This window comes from Lasioglossum baleicum, chromosome 5 (genome assembly GCF_051020765.1).
Source record: "Lasioglossum baleicum chromosome 5, iyLasBale1, whole genome shotgun sequence".
Taxonomy (NCBI): Eukaryota; Metazoa; Arthropoda; class Insecta; order Hymenoptera; family Halictidae; genus Lasioglossum; species Lasioglossum baleicum.
The window spans coordinates 7985588-8010887 of record NC_134933.1 but is presented as its reverse complement, the minus strand read 5'-3'; the positions used below and the strand labels follow the sequence as shown (position 1 = coordinate 8010887).

Genomic DNA, 25300 nt, shown 5'->3' with positions numbered 1-25300 from the left:
CTCTATTTGTTTAAACATGTGTTTAAATAATAAAAATTTGTTTGATTAAACAATCGTTTAAATAATACAAATGTACTTGTTTAAACAATCGTCCAAATAATGAAACTCTATTTGTTTAAACATGTGTTTAAATAATAAAAATTGTTTGTTTAACCAATCGTTTAAATAATACAAATGTATTTGTTTAAACAATTGTTATAGTCCTTATTAGAGTATCCGAATATGGAATAATAATGAAAGTCACTGTAAATGTAAATACGTTCCTCGTATTACATTACATATGTATTACGACGTGGCAATGTCGCATCAAGATCTCAGTGTATTTGAAATCAAATAAAGATATCAAATAAAGATACATGTGATTTTCATCTCTTCCAGTTACTCGTCACAAATACAAGCGTCAAATAAATCGTCTGGCTAAATCCAGCTTCAAATAACGAATACAAGATGACTGATAAATCTCGCGCGACATCTGGGGATTCAAATAATCCATATGATTACGAATCTATTTCTTCAAATAAAAACTGACGGATAACTCTGCAAGCAAGTTAACGACAGATACAGCCGTAAGATACATCGTGGCGCTGTATTCGACTCTCAAATACAAGTCGAAGATAACCAGAAAATCGTCGGAGAGACAGATGAATAAACTCTCCAAACCGCAGCGCTCGACAGATGAAGTTACAGATACATTGTGGCGCTGCAATCGACTTCGAATACAAGGCGAAAGATACAGGTTATTTGTATCTAGAACGTATTTGAATAATTTTGTATTTAGATACTGCCCATCTCTGATTACAACCATGTAAGTTCCACGCTGTCTGCTCAATTTGCAAGATGTTTCGGATCGCTATGAATACGAATCCCACCATTAATAAATTACCTCCACCGTCCCGAATCCGGTTATCCTCGTAATCACGATCTTTATGCGAGGACAACGTTTTCGGAATCTGTCGTCGGAAACAACGGTCGGGCTCTATCGGTTTACTAGAAATATGCTGGGGAACGTTTCACTAAAATTTCTCTCAATTCAAAATTCCATACAAACCTGAATATACCGGGTGTTCGACTACGGTTGAAATATTAACCATTCAAAATCCGCCTAAAATGCGGCAACTTGGTCAACAGATGTGTATGTACGTTGCGTACGTCATAGATATATGCTTGCCCGAATGAAATCCTCACAAGTTCAAGTACATATTCAGGAAAAATGCACATATGCTATCCACGTGTAGTCGAAAACCCTGTACAACGATGCCTCCCTCGTTAGTCGAATAAAAATAATATCTGTGAAGTCGGCAACGTAACCATTTTGATCCAAACCGCGTCGATATTACCGGGGAAGTTGGTAAACGACGAAGTCGCGTTGATGAACCTCCGTGTCAGTGAAACGATCGTCGCGTCGACCCGGTCCCCGTCAACCGAATCGAATAAGGATATCGCGCCCGCTTGATTACAACGATATTCAGCGTGGTTTAACGAGAATGATCCCGAGGATCAACGTGCGGGCGCGATTGCGGCTGCTCGTGTCCGATCGATCGCTAACGAGCATCTATTGTTCCAGGGTCGGCCGTCAGGCTGTACACCATGAATTCTAGCGGCGAGTCCGGGGGCACGATGACCGAGGACTACGAGGTGTCCGGCTGCGGTCCTCCGGAGGAGGAGACCGGTTCGAATTTGCCGGTGTGGGAGGCCGCGGCGGCTTCTTTGACGTTGGGCTTTCTGGTGCTGGCGACGGTTCTCGGTAACGCTTTGGTGATTCTGTCGGTGTTCACCTATCGTCCGTTGCGGATCGTGCAGAACTTCTTCATCGTGTCGCTGGCGGTCGCGGACTTGGCGGTGGCGATCCTAGTGATGCCGTTCAACGTGGTGTACCTGTTGCTGGGCAAGTGGATCTTCGGCATCCATCTCTGTAAGCTGTGGCTGACCTGCGACGTGCTGTGCTGCACGGCGAGCATCCTGAACTTGTGCGCGATCGCGCTCGATCGGTACTGGGCAATCACGGATCCGATCAACTACGCGCAGAAACGCACGCTGAAGCGAGTGCTGGGGACGATCGCGGGCGTCTGGATCCTTTCCGGTGCGATCAGCTCGCCGCCTCTGGCCGGTTGGAACGACTGGCCGGAGGAGTTGGAACCCGGAACGCCCTGCCAGCTGACAAGGAGGCAGGGCTACGTGATATACTCGTCCCTCGGCTCGTTCTTCATCCCGCTGCTGCTGATGAGCCTGGTCTACCTCGAGATCTTCCTCGCGACGAGAAGGAGGCTCCGCGAGAGAGCCAGACAAAGCAGACTGGGCGCCGTCCAGTCGACTAGGCATCGCGAGGCCGACGACAACGAGGAGTCCGTCAGCTCCGAGACCAACCATAACGAGAAATCGACGCCGCGTACGCACGCGAAACCCTCGCTGATCGACGACGAGCCCACCGAGGTCACGATCGGCGAGGAGAGAAGACACGCGACCACCTCCTCCTCGAGGAGGACGGCCGGCAGCAGCCGGGCACCCCCGACAACCACCACGGTCTACCAGTTCATCGAGGAACGCCAGAGGATCTCCCTGTCGAAGGAGAGACGCGCCGCGAGGACTCTCGGCGTGATCATGGGCGTGTTCGTCGTCTGCTGGCTGCCGTTCTTCCTCATGTACGTGATCGTGCCGTTCTGCCCGGCCTGCTGTCCGTCCGACCGCGTGGTCTACTTCATCACGTGGCTCGGCTACGTCAACAGCGCCCTGAACCCGCTCATCTACACGATCTTCAACCTCGACTACAGGAGAGCGTTCAGGAGGCTGCTGCGCATACGCTGAACACACACCGGCCGATGTCCTCTTCTCGCCGGCTACCTGTCTCGGGATCACCGTCTCTCGGTGGCTAGGATACTGTTGTTCCTCGTTCTCGTTCTTGCTTCGCTCGCGGCCCCGGTAAACGACCAAGCTCCCTCGGCGACGAAAAAAACACGGTCCATGTTTGGGTACGTTCAGCTCGGAGCTGAGGTACAACGATCAGATTATCTGTTGTTTTGTTATCGACACGGTCAGGCAACCCACCGGACCGATGGTTACTGGATGACATTACTTGCTCCTCACTATTATCACTGACACGTAACTGTATACATACGTTGAATGCAGAGGATTGGACACTTTAACTACCGGAAGCCATTACGCTGTCAATAGACTGCGGTATGAGGTTTAATATCATTTTCTACATCATTTAAATTCCAGCTCGCTGCTGCAAAAAAGCATTGGAAAATCCGCAATGATTGTTACCATTTACTTTTGAAAGACTATATATCTAGTCGTTGCTGGTAGATAAAGTGTTACGAAACCGTACGATTATTGCTGCTTCACTTTAAACGCACCAAGGATGTTGAAGAGCAGCTCTGATCGAAGCTATTCTAGCGTGCAAGGCAGCTCCAACGAAAACGCGTATCAGCTGCGACGGATAATCGATAAACAAATACGTTCTATTGTTTTCTAATGGAGACGTTTGCATAGAAGCAGCGAGGAAAGCAACGCTTACTACCTCTGCTAGCTTCTGCCGCAGCTCCGACATAAACGTACCCCGTAGTCGCCGGACGCAGGGAATTATGGGAATTGGAGACTGGCTCTCGGTCACGGCGCCCACGATCATCCAGTTTACGTCGACGGAACGATCGGGCGGTCTTCGGGGCTCCCACATGACCAGCGCAAACCAAATTACCGGGAATTTCAATGAAACCCGGCTCTGCTCTGCTCCGCTTTACTCTTCTCTCTGTTCGAGACGCGTTTATTTTCGAGGGACGACGGGAAATCCTGGCGACCGCGGTCGTGCCACGGGGATTTCACGAGAATATCGATCAGTGTCCTCCGGAGTGATCTTTCGACGAGATATCAAGCCGGATCGACGCGGTCGTTGGATCTCGAGTCTTCGGTGAAACAATCGTCTCGAAATTGCACGGTGGCCGTGAATGATTGATACTCTTTTAACGGGGTCACGGTGACGGACGAAGAAAAATCGGGTCCTTCTACTCTCGTCGAACAATTACGTTGAATTAAAAATGCATCGAGCTTTCCTGGAACGAACAGCTGCGATCGTAGTTGGCCGAAGTGTATGAACACTTTGCGAAATAGATCGGAAGAATCCTGCAAAGCGATTCCGCGCGCGACAGGTTTGGAAATCGCGGCTTCGCTTCGGGACAAGACTGCGAACTTCGAAATCCCGTTCGAGGATTCTCTCGGCTCGAAAATCTCTTAGCAGGGAAGAGTATCGATCAATCACGTCTACCTTGAAAAATTATTCTCCCGTAGGAATATCCGCGGTTCTCCACGGGTTTCTTGCGGTTCTTCACGCTGGATGATCGCGATAGTTTTATTTCGGAACGCGGCGTCGCACAGTGCGGACAAACGTGGCATATCTCGCTACACTTGTATATCACGATGTACGATAAATTCCTTTGGCATAACGATTTATTAGGTGGTAATTGATATTATTAATCATATAACAATAATTTTTATGCATAAATATTGTTAATTTTTTTTTTTAATTTATTAATTTTATTGTTACATTTTGTTTTTTGAATAATTACTATTGCATTTACATTAGTAACCAAATTTAGATTTTTATAATAAATTTTACCATGTGTCGCACTCTCTAGAGTCCCAAAAATCAAATAATATTACATTAATTGTAAATCAGTGTTGCAATAATAATTCTGTATAATGGAAAATGCTCGCCAAGGTATATGCATTCTTTTTACATTTAATAAAGTAGATTTATTTTTTGTATAAATTTGCAACGGTGGTTTTATTTATTACTTGCATATAAAACTTCAAATTAACATATCTCGAAAAAAGGCAAAAAATATCCTGAGATTTTGACATATTCGGATATATTACTTGTTGTAGTTTAAGAATTTCATAGTTTAGCCTGCAGCTAACTGCTACTCTTAATTTTATAAACTTTTTAATAAGTGCCAGTACCTTGCCTTTATGTTGTATTCTGGAAAATTCGTTAATTTCTTTTTAAATTTATTAGTTACATCGTTAAATTTCATTTTCTGCGAATAATTACCAATACATATACATTCGTAAACAAATTTGGATTTTTGTACAAAATTTTGCCATTTGTCCGCCACAGAAAAATTCAATATTCGTGTATATCACGATATGAAATACATTTCTTTTGCAAAAAATGCGTATTAGGATGGAAATTGTTATTAATAATCATATAATAATCATTTTTATGCATAATACAATTTTGCAATAATTATACAGGGTGGACGATTTATCTGAAGAGATTGAAATATCTCGAGAAACGACAACAAAAAGCAAATCTTGCGATTTTACTGAAATTGATCAATATTTAATCAGAACTGTGCAAGATCACGGGATTGAATGATTCGTTTTGGATCACATTCAAAGTACCGAGGATGACTCGGATAGCGAATAGCGTTTTGTTAAGTTTGTTAATTTTGTTGATACTATTATAATTTGTCTAAGTTTATTATTATTAATATTAAATATGGTTCATTTATTATTAATTTCGTTTTAAATTTGTTAGTTTTTAAAAATATATTTTTGTTTAAATAAAAATTGTTAATTTCTTAATAAATTTATTAATTATATTGGTAAATATCATTTTCTGTAAAAAAATTACCTATATATACATTGATAACCAAATGTAGAGAAAAGTGCCGAATATTAGGCCATTTGTCCGCACTGTGCGTCGTAGCGCCGGAGGCGCAATTTCCAGCGAGACGGATTAACACAGTCGAAAAACCCCAGGATTTTTCATCGCGACTCTACGGCGCTCTCTTTTTATCGTTTCCCGGCGAACTTACGTTTGCTAATCCAGCTTCGACGGTAAAGAGGGGGGGCCCGGCCGGTTACAAATTCGCGTCGCGTTAAAGATTAACTGCGACGACAGGGGACGCGATAGTCTAATTTCGCAGTGGCAGCCGCGAGCCCGGTCTCATTAAAGTTGCTCCATTAATCCTGCGAGCTGACTGGGGAAACAAGCGCACGGATACCGGATCTTGAGGAAATTGAAGCTGCGACCGCGCGATCGTTCCCCATCCCCTCGGCCAATCTCGGCCGTGATCACGAGCCGGACCGGAAGCGGATCATTAGGTCACCGGACCGGAGTTCTCGATCGCTGAGGAAACCTTGGATCGTCCCGTCCGCCGTGGGTCCTACCGAGCCGTCAGCGATTCGGCGAATCGCAGGATCGGTCGTCGAAGACGATCAAAATGTCTCGGAAAACGAGAGGAATTTGGCCGCGTGATCCTTGTCTTTCCGGTTAGAAGCAAGCAGACGAGAAACAAAAAGTTATTATTTCTTGAACACTAGGTTTGCTCTAGAGGGTTTTGTCGTACGATATTGCGTACAGGGTATTTCAAAATTGTATCTTGCGACCACTATAGCGAGATTCTGCACCTCTGGATCGGTGGTGATCTGTTATAAAAATTGTTTTTTATTTGATCGTGTACAGTGGTACCTCGCTATACGACTTTAATCCGTTCCTGATGTTTGGACGAATACCGAATAGAACGCATACCAAACAAACCTTTCCTGTAGGAAGTAACGTAAAAATGATTAATTCGTTCGGCTGCTCTTTGCTTTACCGGACTCAAAATTTGTGCCTTCTCCTACGAATTATGATGTATTTGGTATGCAATCCAGTAGATTTGTACCCGGCGCGGATGCAGATCGAAGTTTCGAACCTCTAGGATTAATAGTTGAGGAGCTATGGTCGTTTAAAAAAAGTTGAGCATTTTTCCAGTTTCTTGTCAGTTAAGGGCGCCGCCATGTTGTTTTGTTGTGACGGTCGCACGCCGCTTACTGAGTTGGTTAGAATTAGGTCGAGGGGGGCGGTAAGGTAAGCGGCTCGCAGTCGTCACTACAAACCAATATGGCGGCGCCCTGACCTGTCAAAAATGCTCAACTTTAAACGACCATGTCTCCTCAACTATTGATCCTAGAGGATCGAAATTTCGATCTGTATCCGCGCCGGGTGCAAATCTACTGGATTACATACCAAATACATCATAGTTCGTAGGAGAACGGTACTAATTTTGGATCCGGTAAACTAAAGTTTACCCATCCGTTCCACTGATGACTGACTAACTCCTATTGATATTATACTACATTAATGGGGTTGCAAAATAATTTAAACACATAAATAGAAAATGAGATTTCATGATAGGCTTTTAAATTTAAACTCTGCTTAACCCTTTCGTTACGGGCGTCCACTATAGTTGCCATCAACGCGACGTCCCGTGTGTAAGTTTCTTCTGTTTTTTTACGGTACAAGATTATAATACAAAACAAGGATTGTAATAAACAATCTCTTTCGAACCGTTAGAAGAGATTGGAAAAGAGCGAGAAGACTACCGACGTGCAATGTGCGGAGCGGACTGCCGTAACGAAAGGGTTAATGCTAAAATACGAAAAGAAACAAATGATGTTCTATTCTGTGGAAGAAGAGTCCCCTTGCAATGAAACCTGACATTCTGGTGTGTTTTCTCTTTTTCCGTCTTCTGTCGCTTTTTACTTATATGATCAGTCGGTTAATAATACATCAACTCCGAATACAATTGATTATTAATTTCAGAGTTGGGCATTAATCGATTAATATTTTAATCGAGATTGATTGATTAATGTGTACGATTAAAAAAGGTAATCATTGAAAAACCGACGATTGATTCAATCAATTGATGAAGTTAATCGTGAATCGTTGATTAAGAAAAGAAATCATCGAAAAATCGACGATTGATTCAATCGATTGATGAAGTTAATCGTCAATCGTTGATTTAAAAAATAAATCATTGATTCAATCGATTGATGTAGTTAATCGCCAATCGTTGATTAAATTTTTGCCCAACTCTGATTAATTTAATTCTTTCTGTGAGTTAATTATTTTAAAATGACGCAAAATTTACACGAAAAGTTTATGTCGTATACCAAACAGAAGTCGTATACCGAGCAAAGTCACGTCCAAACGGGGCGTATTCCGAATTGGACGTACTCCGAATCAGACGTGTACCGAGGTACCACTGTAGTAGCGATCTCAACGAACAAAAGTCTCGCAGAAACCATGCGTCTCCTGTTAACGATCTCTTAGAAAACGACTTTAAAGTTTCGTAAACTCTTATTTCATACGTCCACGACACATAATCTTGAAACACCCTGTGCGACGAAGATATTTTCAGTATTGTCTTCGGCGATTGGTTTCAGATTTGAGGATGGAGTTTACGTAGAGAAAGAATGGCTGACAGAACGGTTTGTCTTCGGCGACTGGTATCAGATTCGAGGATGGAGGGTTTACGTAGAGAAAGAATGGCTGACAGAACGGTAGTCAGCGAGATTGTCGTTCGCTTGCGTTTACGGATAGGAAATTTTCTACGAAATCGACCAAGACTCCAGTTAAGACGTTGTAGAAGTTAGACCTTCAGATACGGTGTGTCGCGCGCGTTGCGTCCACGTCCAGCGAACAGCTGGCTTCTTGAGAAGGTGGACACGCCCTAACGACAGTCCTCTTCCAAACGAACGGGGATTTATTCGTGGAACAATGGGGATGGTTACCCTACTACCGGCGAGCCCCGGCTCCGAAGATTCTCCTCGAGGAGCTCCGAGTAGAAAGAACGTCTTGTTTGATGTTGGCTATCCGATGCTTCGAGGTTTCCAACCTCCCCGCACCCCTCGGGCTTCTAGTCGGAAGGCCGTCGAAACGATTCACGGTCGCATAGCCAATCAATCGAGCGTCTCCGTTAACGGAGTCAAGGTCGCGTCTTTAACGCGTAAAGCGCAAACATCTTCGGTCAGAAACGTCCCTTTCGTCTCCCTTTGCGTTTTGAAACAGAGCTACTCCTTGAGTTACACCCTCTTCAAATCTCCCTGGAAGCTTGCTTCGTATAATTTCCGAAATTTATTATACGAAGACTGTTAAAAAATTTTGTACAACTATTCATGAACAAGCCTGCCTGTTGCAGAGATCGTTTACGGGGACGCTCTACCAGTGGCATACGATTATGGGATTAACGCCGATGCGTTAATGAAACGACGGATCTGAGAGGGCCGGGCGGAGGGTTGGCCCTCGAGAAGCGGAGCCGAGGAGCGTTCAGTATTTTCCGCAGCAACGACAACGGGCGAGAGAGATGGGTCTCGCTCGGCTGGCGGCCGCGGTAGCCAGCCCGTTCATTATCAATCGCAAATATTATGGTTGTGAATATTAATAACAAAGAATTCCGGAGCGTCGAGGCGAGAATGTGCGTGTTATACGGTGAGCGAGAGGCGAGAGGAGCGTGGAAGTCGAGGAGAAGCTCCATCGACGAGGGGTGCACGCGCGTACAGAGGCTCGAGGCGTGGAGAGAATGCCTTTGTGTGCTATTATGTAGAGGGTGTCCCGTAAATATCAATTTAAAAATAACAACCGTCGTCGCGACGATTTCTCCGCGGAGAAACGCGAGACACGTCGGCCGTTTCCGAAGGAGGTTCAGCACGAACGCCAAGCCGTTTTCCAATGGTCGCGGGACACCCTCCCGCCAAGATGGCTGACGTCCTCTTTCCCGCGAGACACAGAGATCCTGCATCGAACGGATGCGTTCCACGCGAGCGGAATACAAAGATTCAATCTCCGTGCTCCTCGACGTGCGTCGACGTTCATCAAAGAGTCTTTGACGTCGATCCGAGCGTGCGGAGACTCCGTTCCGATCTTCAGAGGGGTTGATAAACTGTTTATCAAACCCCTGCTCGATTCTTAGCACGGTTAGAAGATAGCACAAGCCTCGGCGAGCCAAGGCCTGCTCACAGATTCGTAGAACAAGAGAAAATTCGTCCGGTACGTGTTCCGCTTCCGAAGAAAAGTTTCGCCAGCGCAGCGCTCGGCTTATTACAGTTTTTTCCCCGAAGTACCCTCTGTCACGCTCCGCCGTGAAAAATTACCGGGGATGCACCGCGGCCGGATGAACAATCGTTCCGAATGTTGAGAATTGGTTTCGGTGCTGTGGATCGCACGCGGCTACGCTCTTTTGTGTCTTAAGGGCTGCAGAGTGGAGAGCAACCGCGAAAAAAAACCGAGAGAAATGGCTTCGGCGGATAGAGCACGGAAATGGCTGGATCGTCGGCTATATTGTTTTCCCGCAACACGCTCCCCTTTTCAGCAACGCTTTCGTTAACGTGCAAGAGCGTCGAGACGTTCCGGGGTGTTGCAGGATCGTAAAAGATTGCTGGATAATGGCAGCGAAACAGGAAACGGTGCTAGTCTCTCTCTCTCTCTTCAGAATTGGATATTAAAGTGTCTTCTATTTGAACGCTTTAAGTGCCCGGCCGGCGCACTGTGGTCTAAAAGTCAGTTCTGGCGCGAATAAATTAAAAATACCAACTAACGTAAATCTGTGAAAATTTATACTTGTATGATAGTTTGATATGTATGCTACAATAACAAAAGCAAAATTAGTAAATCACATCACCATATTATTGTTGGCAAGACTGTCAACATATTCCAGTAACCACATTTTGTTTTTCTGCGTTAGTTTTAGTATCTTGTTATATATGGTATTATCAGTATGGCTGTAACTGGAAATGGTACGTTTACGTTTCCTTCACACGCTTTATGATATATTTTATGAACTGACACTTTTTAAGAAAAATTATTAGATTGTCGTAAGTTTTACAAAATATGCACGCAGTTGAAAGCTTACTTCATCTCCATAAATGGCAAAGTGAAAACGCGATCCCCCGCAATCGCATTATCATTTTATTTGAATATTTTAGTAAACGTATCTACGATCACTCGCTTAGAGTTGTTCGAAGACTGGTTCAAATTGAAGAATTTGAAACGAAAGGATTGCGTTAGTGGATTACTAGAGGCCATTTTGACCGGAATGAATGTGAGCGGACACAATATTGAAGAAATTTTAGAGAACTTTATGAAAAAAATATTGAGAAACGTTGGAAAATAGGCAATAATTATAAAGATAGATTTCTGTCAAGATAAGACTTGGTTAGAATCGACCATAGTATTCCCCTTTAATGAGATTGACATTCACGAACTTGAACCCGCAAGTGTTGGAAGGCCATTAAAAAATTTTAATGAATGTAGTATTAGATTAATAATTATTATATTAATAAACAAGTAGCCAGTATTGTAAATTATGTTTTATTTACTTTACTCAAATATTTAAAAGTAATTTTTACACAAAATGTCAATTCTTTCCTCGCACAATAATTAATTCGCACTAGAACCGACTTCTAGACCACTGTGCGGCGATCTCAAAAGTTCCACAAAACAAAAGTAGTTTATCGAATCAAATGAAGATTAAGTTACAAACTTGGATAACGTATTTCTCTAAACAAGAAAGCTGCAAAGCGATAGAGAATATATGCCAGTGATCCTTCGCAGATTTATTCGCAGATTCTTTCCAAATAAATTACGAGAGACTCGGAAGATCCACGCACAGCTCGCTGCGCAATATTTCCAGGCTGCAGCCGTTCCACTAGCACGCGCCCGGCCGGATGCAAGCGCGACGAAACTTTCCCCGGAAGTCGGTCGACCAATCGTCCCGAGTATTCTCGGATATCCGCTCGCTAACAGGAGGCCGGAAGCGAGACAGATTTCTCTCCGATGATCGACGCGCTCTCGTTTGTTCCGCGTCGGGGCGCGATCGTGGCACGCGGAGCCGAATCAAGCGACTCGTTACCGATTTACGAGCGAGCATCGGTCGCCTCTGAATGAAACGCGGGAAAAGAGGACGCGGCGAGGAAAAAAGCGGAAAATAAACAAGAGGGGAGAGAGGAGTTGAGAAACGACGCGACAGCACGTTCGAGCAGATATCGTATCGCGTGGCAACACGTGGATTCCGTCGAGCTAGAGCGAGAAAGTGCCAGAGAGAACGAAAGAAAGAATGGGAGAGAGAGAGAGAAAGAGTGTGAGCGTGTGTTCGATGAAGAAGAAGAAGAAGCGCTAGGTATTCACAGAGATAAAAAGGAAAAAGATAAAAAATAACTCGAGCTCGCCACCAGGGCACTCTATAAATAAGGTTGTGACAAGGTTGTGAGAACACGTTCGTAGCCGTGCTACGGGCAACACAAGATTTTTAATTATTAGGATAGACAAATGAGAACATTACTTTATTCGTGGCACTGTCCAAAACCCGGCGCGAGCTCCCGTCCAAGAAGGGGACCACGCGCGACGCTTGAATAGTTTTAGGCGGACGTGAAAGGCGACCTCGCCTGTCCAAACGGCTCCTTTCATCCCTCGGCCAATCTTCATCCCTCCCGCACCCCAATCGCAAACGTTTCCACCTTGTCGTTCCTCTCGGAGAGCAACGGTGGCCATTAGTTATTCACAGAGCTTCAAACCTATTAGAGTCGCAATATCGATTGCTCTGGCAAACCAGTGTCGACCAACAGTTGTTCGGAATGACAGCTGTTGGGAGATCGGATACCAAATTCTAAGAGGATCGTGGGTGATTGACGCAATACTGCACATCGTTTAACAAAAACTTTAATACAGTTAGGTAACAACACGATACGCTTGGTTGCACTAAACGTTACAAGATTTGCGGTGTCACGAATGTACGAGTGCGAACCGAATAGCGTTTTGATGACGATATGTACGCACGATGTTGTCTTCGCGGTGGTCGTTAACCGAAGGACGAGTCCTCGATCAGCCGGTGCGTACCGAAAATCACGCGTTCCGTTGAAGTGAAGTGGGGGGCCGCGCGGCTGACGTGACGTCAGCCGTTCGGCTACACGACGTCGGTTGAAAACGGATCAGTCGAGCGTAGATCGGCCGGAACAACAGCTAATCGAGTAAATTCAGCTGCCATTCGCGGATAATTAGTTCACGCATTTATCGCTCGTGAATAACAAACAGATCGAAGTTATTCGTTGTCCAGAATTCTCAAACGGAAGCATGGTTCGTGTAACCGTAGCCCCCGTACAACGTGATCAAAGCATTCCAAATGTGTACAGTACAGTAAATGCACGGAACATTGACATCCTGGTTAATGCAACCACATTGAAATAAACTATAAATGCACGAATCATTTATTCAACGAGCAACGCATAATTCGCTAAGTGTGGACCGTTCCAGAGCTCACCAGGGAAAAAACCGAGCGAGCTGCTTGGCCAGCCCAATAAATAAGTGCATTAATTATTCATTCGAATAAAGTGTTATTCGTATAATGGCCGGCACTGTCGGTAAGGGCACCTTTCCCGCCCGCGAACCGTTTCTTTTACGAGCGGCGAGTCTGTTAACACGCCTGTGAATATTTACGCTCGACGCCGACTCGAATTCGAGCTTTACGCTTCCTCCGGAGCGATCGTAAAATTTCTGCCGCGCACCTGGTTCCCCGGACCCCCCTTAATCCACGGGGGTCGTCGCCAGAGTTCATTTTTATAGGCTCGTGGCATCGAGCCGGCGGAACCCGAGTTAATGGTCGCCGATTAAGGGCGGGCCAATTAGTCGCCGCTCTCGAGCGCCGGCGTTTAGCTGTCATTAGAACTGTTCGGGGCACTTAGGCATGCTCCCAACGGGGAACCAAAGCGGTAGCCACCGTTGCGGAACCCCGCAGAACCATGGGACACAGTTAGCGACCTGTCAGTGCGCGATATTAACAATTGTATTGACGTTTCGATGGGTGATTGTTGTTCGCGGTGGTTGGCTTCGAGTGTCGAGGTACAAGGGTCGTAGAATATGTCGGATTACGTTTGAGGATAGATCGAGAGAATTGCATTCGTCCATAATGCCACAATTAGATGGTATAACACTAGGTCGTTCGGAAAGTCTTTAATATAAAAAACATATAAAAAAAAACATTTTAATACCACGCTTATATTAAAATACACTAAAAAAGAGAAAATAATTATTTTAGACATTAGTGACTATAAATAAAAGCGTGGAGCGCTAAACTATATTGACGTAATCTCCGTGTAATGAACGACCCCTGATGTAATAGAACAGGCCTGGCCAACCCAAATGGTTTCACGGGCCACTTTGATGGCCACACTTTAGTAAGCGTAACCATGCTTTTAAAAAATGTAATATAAATGCAAAATGAGTAAACCTTTTTGTTAAACGTCGCATTTGCGCATTATAACAATATGACACGTGCAAATTTTCATTTATTTAATATTTTTTGTATACATACAACGAGAAACAAGATTTTCAATAGAAACATCAAATCGCCCGGCGGGCCGCGTGTTGGCCAGCCCTGTAATAGAACAATTGTGGCAGTTCCCAATTAATTGTTTTTAGTTCTGAAGTGAAAGAGAAGGAACATATTCTACCGCGAAGGGTTAAGGGCATTTGAGTGTGACGGTCGAAACGCCTCGTTTTTCATCGAGTAATGTGCCAAAGCGACGGGAAAGGGCGTTAGCGAATTCCAGGAGAGTGCCGGTTGCATCGAAGCGTGTGTCCCCTGTCCCGACGAACGATCAGCGAACGGGAACGCAGATCAGCCCGAAATGCGATTTTTATTTTCACGGTAGGCCGCGTTTCACGGCCGTTTCACCCGGAACGAAGTTTCCATCGATGAGAACAATCTGGCAGCCGGCCAACGAACAAGCACGCCCGCAGCCCCCTCCCCCCCATCCCGTCCCGTCCCGCGAGCTTACACCAGTTACGTGGCGCCGAGCAATTAAGGTGTTTCTCGAAAGACACTGGTCGCGCTTCCGTCCGATTACTTCCGGCGTCATCCGACACGTGTTTCCTACCGTTTTACGCGACGACTTCCGTTCTGCCGCCGCCGATACGTCCCACGCAAACCAAGTAATTTTAGAACATTCCCACTTCGCGTACATTCGAGTAACGACGCTCTTCAAGATGACAGTTCGTTTTCGCAATAAGGTCTACAATGTCTACACGAAACCGAGAGACTTACCGACTTACTGAAAATTCGAACAGCGAACATTATTTCTACACAGATACGTTATTTGTACGAAAATTAGTGTTCTCATATTTTTGTAGTAAATCCATTGCGAGCTGTGACTAGTGTTCCTGATTTCTCAACATTTTTCATTTCTCGAGAAATTAGAAATAAGACTATATTTCTCGAGAATTCTCTAGAGTTTTTAATCAAATATGAAGAATATTTTGTATAAAACATTTCTTCATATCCCTGCTGGTTTCCGTAATAATTGACTGTCTCAAGATAAATGGACCACCCTGTATGTATTTGTTCATTTCCGAGAATATGTTATGAAATAAATGAGATTCACAAGAATTTTCCTAGATTTAAATTTCTCGAAAAATAAAAAACGACCAATTATAAAATTTCTCGAGAAATTCTCGAGAAAGAATTCTCGGGAAGGAGCACTATCTGTGACCTTTACACCAATGCCCTCGCGATAAAGCCATCCATATTGCGCGATGATTTTCGGAAAGGGTGTTCCCTGGTTTCAAACGAGCCCACAGTGACCAGTGACCCTTACGAAGAATTTGATATCGCGAAACGAACCCTATAGAGTGGCGTCCCGGTAAAATCGACCAACAACTCGCCTGTTTTCCGAGTTGTCGAGGGAAACGGGGCTCCGGAGTCTGCGACCGGGTTTCCGGAATGACCCGGGATGGCCACTCGAATGGTTAAACCCACCCTACTATGCCGTGGCCCGGAAATCGAACGGACGACCGCCTGTAGATTCTTCGATTCGCTGCCGCGCCGAAGCACGTGACTGTTTGTGGCCCAGTTTTTCCCGCAGTTTTCCGAGCCGTCTCCTGTTCCGCCGGTTATTTTTCCAACGGCTGCTTTGCTCAGTTCGCGTAACGCGTAAAGGTCGATCTACACTATATGGCACTCTGCTCTGATAGTGATTTCGGTCGATTAACCCTCCCCCTCGATCTAATTAAAGTTCCTCGGGAGCTGCACCCACTTCCTGTAATTACTCGACCCGTTTTTCCCATCATCTCTCAGTTTTTGCCGATCTTTCGTCGTCGTGTTCGCCGGACCAGCTTATTATAATATTGCCAGGCGTTATTGCTCGGGCCACAGCTTCGCCGAGAACAATGAAGCGATACAAACGGCTCGCTACAAAGACCGTGCAATGTCGTTCCGCCCGCCGCAAAATGGCTTCCCGGTTAATTATGCATACGGTATTTGTTGCTCCCTCCTGGGCACCATCCGCAAAAGTTGCCGCGCGCCGGTTTGCCGGACGCTCCGAGTGTCAAGCATACCTTGGAAACTCCATTAATTGAATCGTTACTGTTATTTTTATTGCGCCGATGCAATCATGGGAAATTCAACTTCGCGGAACCACGGAACCGTAATGTCCTTAACGATTCGACCGTACGTTTCCCTAATAAAATGTTCACCAATGTGGGTAATGGAACAGATCATTGGTTCCCGCGTCGAATTGTTTGTATTAGACTCACGATCACCCGAAGTCCGTACGAACAAGTGTGCAATTAGATTGCGCAGCTTACAATGTAGGTTGTTCCTTTTACGATTATTGAGATTATCAGGAGATAACGAAACACGTTAGACGCATGAAAGGTAGCCGAGGTATTTCCCTAGGGAAATTGGTGGACGATCAGTGGTTTCTTCGTTAAACGAAATGAACGCAGGACCTTCTCTCTGAACCCTTCCGATTCGAAGGACCTGCGGGCGTCGTCGCGATCTGTCGTATGCGGATGAACGACGTACGGTGTACGTCCTGATTCAGCATGATAACGACTTTTTATGATTCTACGATACATATCTCTTCTCTATAATAATCTCTATCTCTATATACAGGGTGGGGCATTTATCCTGGCCACCTCAAGGTCAACTTCATTTTTTTTAAATGGAATGAGGTATTTTTTCATACATCAATCGATGCAGCTGGACATTCGTTATAACAAAGTACTAACCCATGTATGTCGAAAAGTATCTCGAATAGTTCAGGAGATATTTCAATTTAAATAATTCTAAAACACCATTACTGTCGTACATATTGAAATATCTCCTGAACTACTAACTTTTCGACATACATGGGTTAGTACTTTTTATTTAAATTAGAGTAATTTAAATAATTGCAAAAAAAATTGTGGTTATATCAAGAGTAAAGAGTAAAGCAACAGGAGAAAAAATGAACAATACGAACATGAGCTTCGTAAATATAAAGAGAAGTATCCAGATGCTGATAAGTCGCAATTAATTAAACAATTTAATTCATTGCGCACTAACTTCAGGAAGGAATTGAAGCGGATCAAGGATTCTGAAAAAAGCGGTGCTACAACTAATGCAATGGCCACACAACTTGCTTTCTTTTTGTTCCACATGTTAACTGCAGTGTCATCAGTCGTGCACTAACTTATTGAGCAATTATATTGTCTTGTGCGGGTGAGCCAGCAATATTATTGTGCAATATATTGTACCATATATTGACGTTAATATTGATCGTCTAGGAGCCGCTTAATAGTGCAAGGGGTGAATCGAATCTTGCTACGGTTTCAGTGATCGCAAAGCAAAGAATTCGAGACGAGCGTACAGTTCCGGTGTGTAGGGAGCGAAGATCCTGACGCGCAGTGTCCACCGGGGAGGACCCGTATGTATATGTATTTACAGTGCCATCGAAAGCTCTCGCGTCTCCATCCCCCCGCCAGCCCCCTCCCTATTCCATACCCAGCGAAATTGGTCGCAAGAAAATATTGTGTTGATCCCCTGAAGGATAGAAGAGGTCGCGCTTGAACCGCGCCGCAACACGCGACCTTCACGGGCCTTCTTGGACAGGAGGCTCGGGAGTGCGTAGATATATTATTGTACCACATGATATAATACATTAAACACTACACTAACTACATCCGCATCGGCAGGAGTTGATTTTCCGCGAGGAGGACACCCGCGGATCTTCCAACACGCGCGCAGCCATTCATCCTCCGTATCTTTTCTATCTGCGATCATCCTCTCACCCTCGTCCCTCAACGGTTCACAGTGTAAGTTAATATTCCTGGTACATTATATGTACAGAGGAAAAATCAATTCATTATGTAACTCCCTCTTCTTATTCCTGGTTGCAATATTCCATCACAGATGTATGTATCTCGTAAAAATAAGAGAAATTATATTGTCGCAGGGAAGTTATATATTCGGAGAATTTACATCACGTTATTCATTATTATTTTAATAACCACCCTTAACCGCAGAAGAACACCAGGAAGCCGTGCTGAAATTCCAAAAGATGAACTTTCCCCGAGGAATATTGAATATGGAATTTTTACCTAGATTGAAATTCGCAGGAGGTTTTTATGACACAATAAACGAGACGAAAAATCTGTAGTTCTCGTCATTTATGAGCACATTCTTTCGACGTATTAAAAATCGTGGAATTTTCAATTACATGCATATAGTCCGAGTTCCAGCGTCTCGTTACATATCCTATCGTAAGATTATTAAATCGGTTATTAGAGTTTTTTTACTGCTAACGAATATCGACAACGATAAAAACTGTTGTGTCGATTCTTTCGAATTCAATTTTACAGTGGAAAAACACGAAATGGGATTTCGGCCCGAGCCTATCTGCCCGGAACACTGTGGAGCGTTGACGGGGAAAATATTTTTCGAAAATCCCCCGGACTATCTAGCCGCGGAATTCTCGCGTTTTTGTACGTTCGCGCGATCTAGATCCGCGGGATCCTCCGAGGATTTACGTGTAAAAATTGAGGAAAACACTGTGTACATTGGGCCTGGTTGCCCGATCCAGAGAAACACTACGCTAGAAGTACACGTAACGTATGTATCGAAATATATATTATATAAATATATATATAAATATATATATATATACAGGGTGAGTCACCTAACGTTATCACCTCAAATAAATTGTTGTTTTCAAAGGTATGTTAAATGTCTTGAGGACAAAGTTGAATGGTAACAAATTGAATGGTGAATTAATAAATAAAAAGGCAAAAACGTTTTTACGTCTTGTTTTTAGAGATATCAAGGTCACCTTCATTTTTTTTAATGGAATTGCCCTTTTTCAAACATCTACAATGATAGTCCCTTTCATTACAAATTCAGCGACTATAACTGCTCAAGGTCATTCAAGGTCACAGACAGAAAAAACCTTATATGTGAAACGGATGAAATTTATATCGATATTTGACTCATGCTTGCTCGATATTATATCGATCTTTGACTCATGCTTGCTTATCCGGCAATTTCTCTCGTACTCACATGTGGATTGACAGGTTGTAGCTGCTAAAATATTAATTTCATCGTATTCAGTAGTCGTGGAATACTTTCGTTTACGCTTTCTTACATCTACACTTCCAATATTTCTAAATAACTTGTAGATATTATTAAAAGTCAGCCTAGAAGGAGTGTTTCGCTCAGGATACCTTTCTTCATAAAGCAATCGGGCCTGCAATGCATTTTGTCTACATTCACAGTAAATCGTTATAATATCACACCTTTCAATCATTGAGTAAGACTTGGTAGTAAATAATAATTGTTGGTTGATAAATAAATCGCAGCGTAATCGGCTAGAGGATGTTTGAAAACATTCCACAGCATTGGAGGACCTTAGCATGTTTACTACAAGTCTCACTGGTGATAAACGTATTCTGCTTCCATATTTTAGTTTTATACGTTCGTTTCTGTCCGTGACCTTGAATGACCTTGAGCAATTATAGTCGCTGAATTCGTAATGAAAGGGACTATCATTGTAGATGTTCAAAAAAAGGGTGGTTCCGTTTAAAAAAATGAAGGAGATCTTGATAACTCTAAAAAACAACTACATAGAAACAAAAACTTTTTTGTCCGGAACAAAAAAAATTCAACATCATACGATGAAATAAACAACATTACACGATGAAATAAACATTATATACATTATAAAAAATATACATTATACGATTCAGGACAACATTGTTCTGAAGACATTTGATGTATCTTTGAAAACAACAAAAACATTTGAGGTGATAACGTTGGGCGACTCACCCTGTATACACACGTCTAGTTAGTAAATTAAATACTCCGATGGTTGTAATTTACAAGTATAGCAATACTGGGGCTCGAATCTCGCGGCCTGTGTCGCGCACAGAACAACCCCCTCCAATGAATTTATTACGTTAACACAAGAACACGCGTACATGGACACACATCCCGCTGCATGAATTTTCCGGGTGAACGCCCGGCTTCTCAATTTTGAAAACCTTTTTCGATTCGAGAGGGAGGGAGAGCGAGACAGTGCGAGTGAGTGAGTGCAATCTTTCTTTTCGCGGACATCTGTGAAGCAAGGAAGCGTGAGACACGGTGTGCAAAACTGCATTCAGCGATTGTAGCGAGCGTCGAGCGACACTTCTCCGCTTTTTTTCGGGAGATGCGACTCTGTTTTGTTAATTGCCGAGTGTGACACGCTGTCGACCCGAGGCAGAGGCTCCCCCGGTGATAATTTCGTTAGGTTTATTAACAGACTGCGGATTTTTGTGCAGTCGCGGCGTGTAGAAACTTGTAAAACACGAGAGATCGTTTACGTGAGACGAGATTAACGGTTATTTTCACTCTGTCCCGTCTGCTATGCCATGAACATGGTAATCTACGATTTTGATCGAAAATAATTTCAGTTAAGAAACGTAACTGTGTTCATTGATTTCTGCGTTTGTCACGTTGCATTTGTTACCGGACTGTGGATTTTTGTACAGCTCCGACGTGTTCGAACTTCGAACTCGTAAAACGCGACAGGATCGTTCACAGTAACGAACGCTCGTGGCATTTTTCTAGGACTTTATACGAATTTATACGAAGATCCACACAGTGTATTAGAGATAATGTTTCAACTCTGTTAACTAATTGTTAAGTGTGTTGCTAACCCTCAGCTGCTGGGATGAACACTACCAATGACGATTTTCTTACGTTTGTTATTAGTAGACTGCGGATCTTTGTGTAAAATAAAAAATGTTCGCATCGATTGCAGAACACAGGAGGCAAATGAAAATTGTATTCTTCTTCTAATCATTCTATTAAGCTGAAAATAATACACTGACGTCCTTAAATATTTTTAACATGTCCACTGCTTTAAATTGTACGTGGCCATTTATGTCATAAATGCATAAAATCCGCAGTCTGGTTATTAGTATAGTCGGATGTTTATGCATTTATGAAGAAATCGGCAGGGCCAATTATAAAACAGTAAAGGATTCGAAAATTTAAGGACTTCGTAATGTTATTTTTAATGTAACAAAGAGATGAAATTAATTTTTATTTTATTCCTGCTTCCCACAATCCATGCAGAACATTTTTATTTTGCATAAAGACCCCGCAGTCTAGTTATTAGATTGCGGATTTTCGTAAAGTTGTGACGTGTCCATACGTTGTGACGTTCAAATTCAAAAATTCCATTAAAATAGGAATTTATCTAAAGATCCGCAGTCTATCGGAAATAACGATTTTACCGATGCCATTTGGTTTCGCGTGTAATCTAAGTTAGCTCGAACAGCTGGTTCCAAATTTTCCGTGGTTCGTAACACAAATGAAACTCCGTTGTATCGATCGGAATGCGTATATGTCGATCGCGGAAAATTTTCCGAGTTTTGGAAACACGATGACTGATCGCGCGGCGATCTATCGGATGCAGGAACCCGGCTCGAAACGTTAATAAATTCCCCGCGAAACTCGTCCGTTCGGACACGTCGAACGCCATTCATTAATACACGAACACAAAGAAATTTCCATCGACTGCAACCGCATTCCAATTATGGAAATCAATCAGCCGTCGCTCGGAACACACTCGAGCAATCAACAGCACAGTTTCCTGCCCGCTCCAACGATTTTTACATCCGCGAGAACCCGTGGCGGGACGGGTTTCAACCGGTTTCGAACTTCCCGCGGTTTTTGCGAAACCTGTTCTGTTCACCCTTGAATGGGCCACTCTCCGCAGGCGGATCTAATTATTTTTACCTTTTCAACGATGCAGATTGCGCGGATGCGCTTTTATCCTCCCGGTATCGCGATCAAGTAAATTTTGTTTAATTGCTTCTTTATCCCGGGGGCGTTGTTGTTGCGTTGTTCGCCCCGCCGCGCTTTTCCGCGACGTTAGGAACGCAACGATTTAATCAGTTTGTTTTATCTTCCACCGGCGAAACGCCGCGCGCCGTGGCGTTTAATAACTGGAAAATCAACAACATACTTTATGGAACTTCATTGAATCGAGTGAAATGAGTTATTGGAGCTTGAAACGCGCGATTATATCGTTGAAAACTTCATTTTATAATTAATTCGTGCGATTTTTAAAAACGAATAACTTCTTCAAAATTCGACCCAACAGCTTCAGTTTTTTTTAGAAGGATTAGTTGACTAGCTAATGTGTAAATAATGTTGTATTTAAATTATTATTGGTCAAAATTGTGCGAAGGAGAAAGCAAAGGTCACGATCTTTTAATTTTGTATCTGCGCCTGTGATGAAAATTTCGAACATGTATTTTGTAAATATAAGTAAGTTATACACAGTGTTGGGCAAATTTTATTTTAAATAATAAATAATTAAATAATAAATAAACGTGTGATTTTAATTACAAATAGGAATTAAACTTTTTATTTAAATAAAAGTAATTTAAATAATTCAAAAAGTGATCTATTTATTATTTCTTATTTGCAAATAAAAGATTATTTATTATTTGGATTGAGTTGGAAATCACAAATAAACAGTTTTTGGTCTTCTCTTATTTGTTGTATTATGTACAATGAACACATGCGCGCTTTTTGTCTTCCATAGCAGCCTTTGGCAATACAAATAATAATTGAAATTGTATTTGTAAATAACAATTAACTTTATTATTTTAAATAACTCTATTTGGACAAATAATAAATGATTATTTTTGCTTTTTATTTTAATATCCAAATAACAAATAACTTGTTATTTAAATTTCCATTTAAATAATTATTTATTGCCCAACACTGGTTATACACTGGTTATGTAGAAAGTTTCATTGAGATCGGTTGACGCGTCAAAAAGCTATGCGCATTGTAAGATGTAAAAATCATTGAATTCAGGGTTTGCGATTCTCAATTATATTTCAGAAGAACCTTGATCGATCTCGATCAAACTTTGTACGTGTATATCACTTGCTTAGATCTACCAAAAGGCACCTTCGAAATTTTCATTACAGGCACAGATAAAAAATGTAAAAATCGTGGCCTCTATTTTAGCCTTCCCAATTGCGACCATTAAAAATTTTAAAAAGAAATTATTTAATGTTTTAAGAAGACTCGAGCTGTTGGGTCAAATATTGAAAAAGTTATATTCGTTTTTCAGAACTTTATTTATATCGTTTATGTACGAATATACTCTTTGTACACCCACTGTAAGTATGCGTAAAAATCGGAGGCGATGCGTTGTCACTTTCTTCGAAAAGTATTTCTTCCGCGTAAAGATCCGCGAGTGCAACTGACAAGGCGCGAGAGGGTTGAGGGACGAGCGTGGACTACGTCCTTCGCGAATTTAAAGTCAGCGAGAGATTTCGAGCGATCGCGAGTGAAGTGAGCGTGAGAATGAGAGAGTGAAAGAGTGTCTTCAGATTAAATAAGACTTGCGCGTTAGTTTAAACGATACAGAGACTATAATAGTGTTACGAGGTGGTAGCCGGATGTGTCGGCTTCCCTCGATCAAGAGATTTCTAACTCGTTCGCGTAGCTCCCGATTTCCACCGTGGAAATCCGTTCAGGAGCGGAACCGTTCAGTGTCTCCGAATATGAAGTCCGCGCAACGAACATTCAAGAAAGTTTCGCGTGGCAGTGCGGTGTGAGAATCCCGCGGAACACAGGGACACTAGTCGATTAACGATTAAGACGACGTCACGTACACACACACACACACCGGCGTGAAAATTGTAAAAACAGAGGACTCTTCGAGAGCTCGATCCGCGCCAGCGAGAGATCAATCTGTATAACCGGTGTCCTTCGAGCGAGCCCCCGTTCCGAGTTTCGTGCGAACAAGCCTGCTGCGAATGATATGTGAGAAAGAAATAAAACAAACAAATCGACAACAACAACAAATATATCGATCTATATCTATATCTATATCTATGCATATACATATACGCACGTATGATACCAGTAAAATGTGGAAACCCTCTCTCGGGACGTGATTAATCTCCTGAAAAGTACCTTTCACTCATTCTTCTTCTCCCAAATTTGGTCTCGAATCAGTACTTGCTAGTAGGGATGGGGGAGCAAGAGTACCTCGCAAACCTCTAACTTTAATCGATGGAATTCGAATTCTGTATAAGTACTTCGGAAAACAGAAATAATACTCCTATACTCGAACCTATGCCAGACAGTTTCGAACCTTTAACAAATACTTTGGCAAATGGAAATAATACTTGCAAGTATATTCGAATCTAGGTCGAACAGATTCGGAACTTTTATGAATATCGTACCGGAAATTCTCTGGTTTTTCTAATCATTATTTTTTTTTACCTCTAAAATCAATTATGTTGTCCTCTAATGCATAATTTAATTCAACATGTATAACTATAATTTCGTGACCTATCGGAAATATTATTCTTAGATAGTTACGAATTTAATCAAGGAAGTGCTTGAAACCTACTATGCAGTTCTGATTTCCCAGATTCGAGTACTACTTGTGAAAGATTCGATTCCTCTCAATATTGAAGTACTTTCAGTACCTTTTCGGAACTTGTAAGTACTCATTCCGAGGTTCGATATCAGTTTGTAGTATAAAATGAATACTTTTCAAATATAATCATCGAAACATTATTGCTTTTAAGTAGCAATCGAAACCCATGAAATGAAACTGGTTATTGAAATTGACTCGGATTCGTGAGTACATATTGAACTTGATCTCATCCCTACTTACTAGCTCAGAATCAGTATAAGTAATTTTTTGAAGAGTTCGGAGAAGTATCGTTAAGGTACCCCGAGAATGAAGCTTCTTGGTTCTGTAGTTGGATCTAATTTTACAACCTCATCGATCTTCGATCTTCTTTTAAGTGAATTTGCACCGAAGTGTGTTTACGAGTACATCAAATTTTTAATTCTTCTTAGTGTTTTAAAATATGATCGGCGATAAAAGAAATTCTAATTATCGACGCCGCGAAGGATATTTTCAGAGTGAATGTTTGAGGTACCTTTTAAAATATCGAACGGAGCCGAGGGCTTCAAGAAAATTTATTTGAACGATAGCATCTTGAATTTACGGGGGCTCGAGCCACGATGCAGCTGGCTGCATGCTAAACTAATATTCGGAGAGCTTCTTCAAACGGAAACTATTTAGGAAAGCTGTCGAATTTTATGCCTTTGATTTGGATAGAATTTCGCGGGCCGAAAATAAATCGATAACCGTAGTTTGGCCGTGTAAACTCAACTTTAATATCTTGACGGACAAGAGC

The 25300-nt window shown here is 42.7% G+C and overlaps 2 protein-coding genes across 2 annotated transcripts in view; both read left to right on the top strand.

The window, feature by feature from the left end:
- The window catches only part of Oct-tyrr (Octopamine-Tyramine receptor), a 196153-nt gene extending 172190 nt beyond the window's left edge, over window positions 1–23963 (top strand). Inside the window, exon 2 of the mRNA XM_076423676.1 lies at window positions 1565–23963. Within this exon, the coding sequence (XP_076279791.1) occupies window positions 1588–2802 (1215 nt within the window). The 5' untranslated portion in view covers window positions 1565–1587 and the 3' untranslated portion in view covers window positions 2803–23963. The remainder of the gene's footprint in view (window positions 1–1564) is intronic.
- Window positions 1–25300, top strand: part of LOC143208832 (ionotropic receptor 25a-like) — a 180326-nt gene that overhangs the window by 117806 nt on the left and 37220 nt on the right. The window lies entirely within an intron of this gene.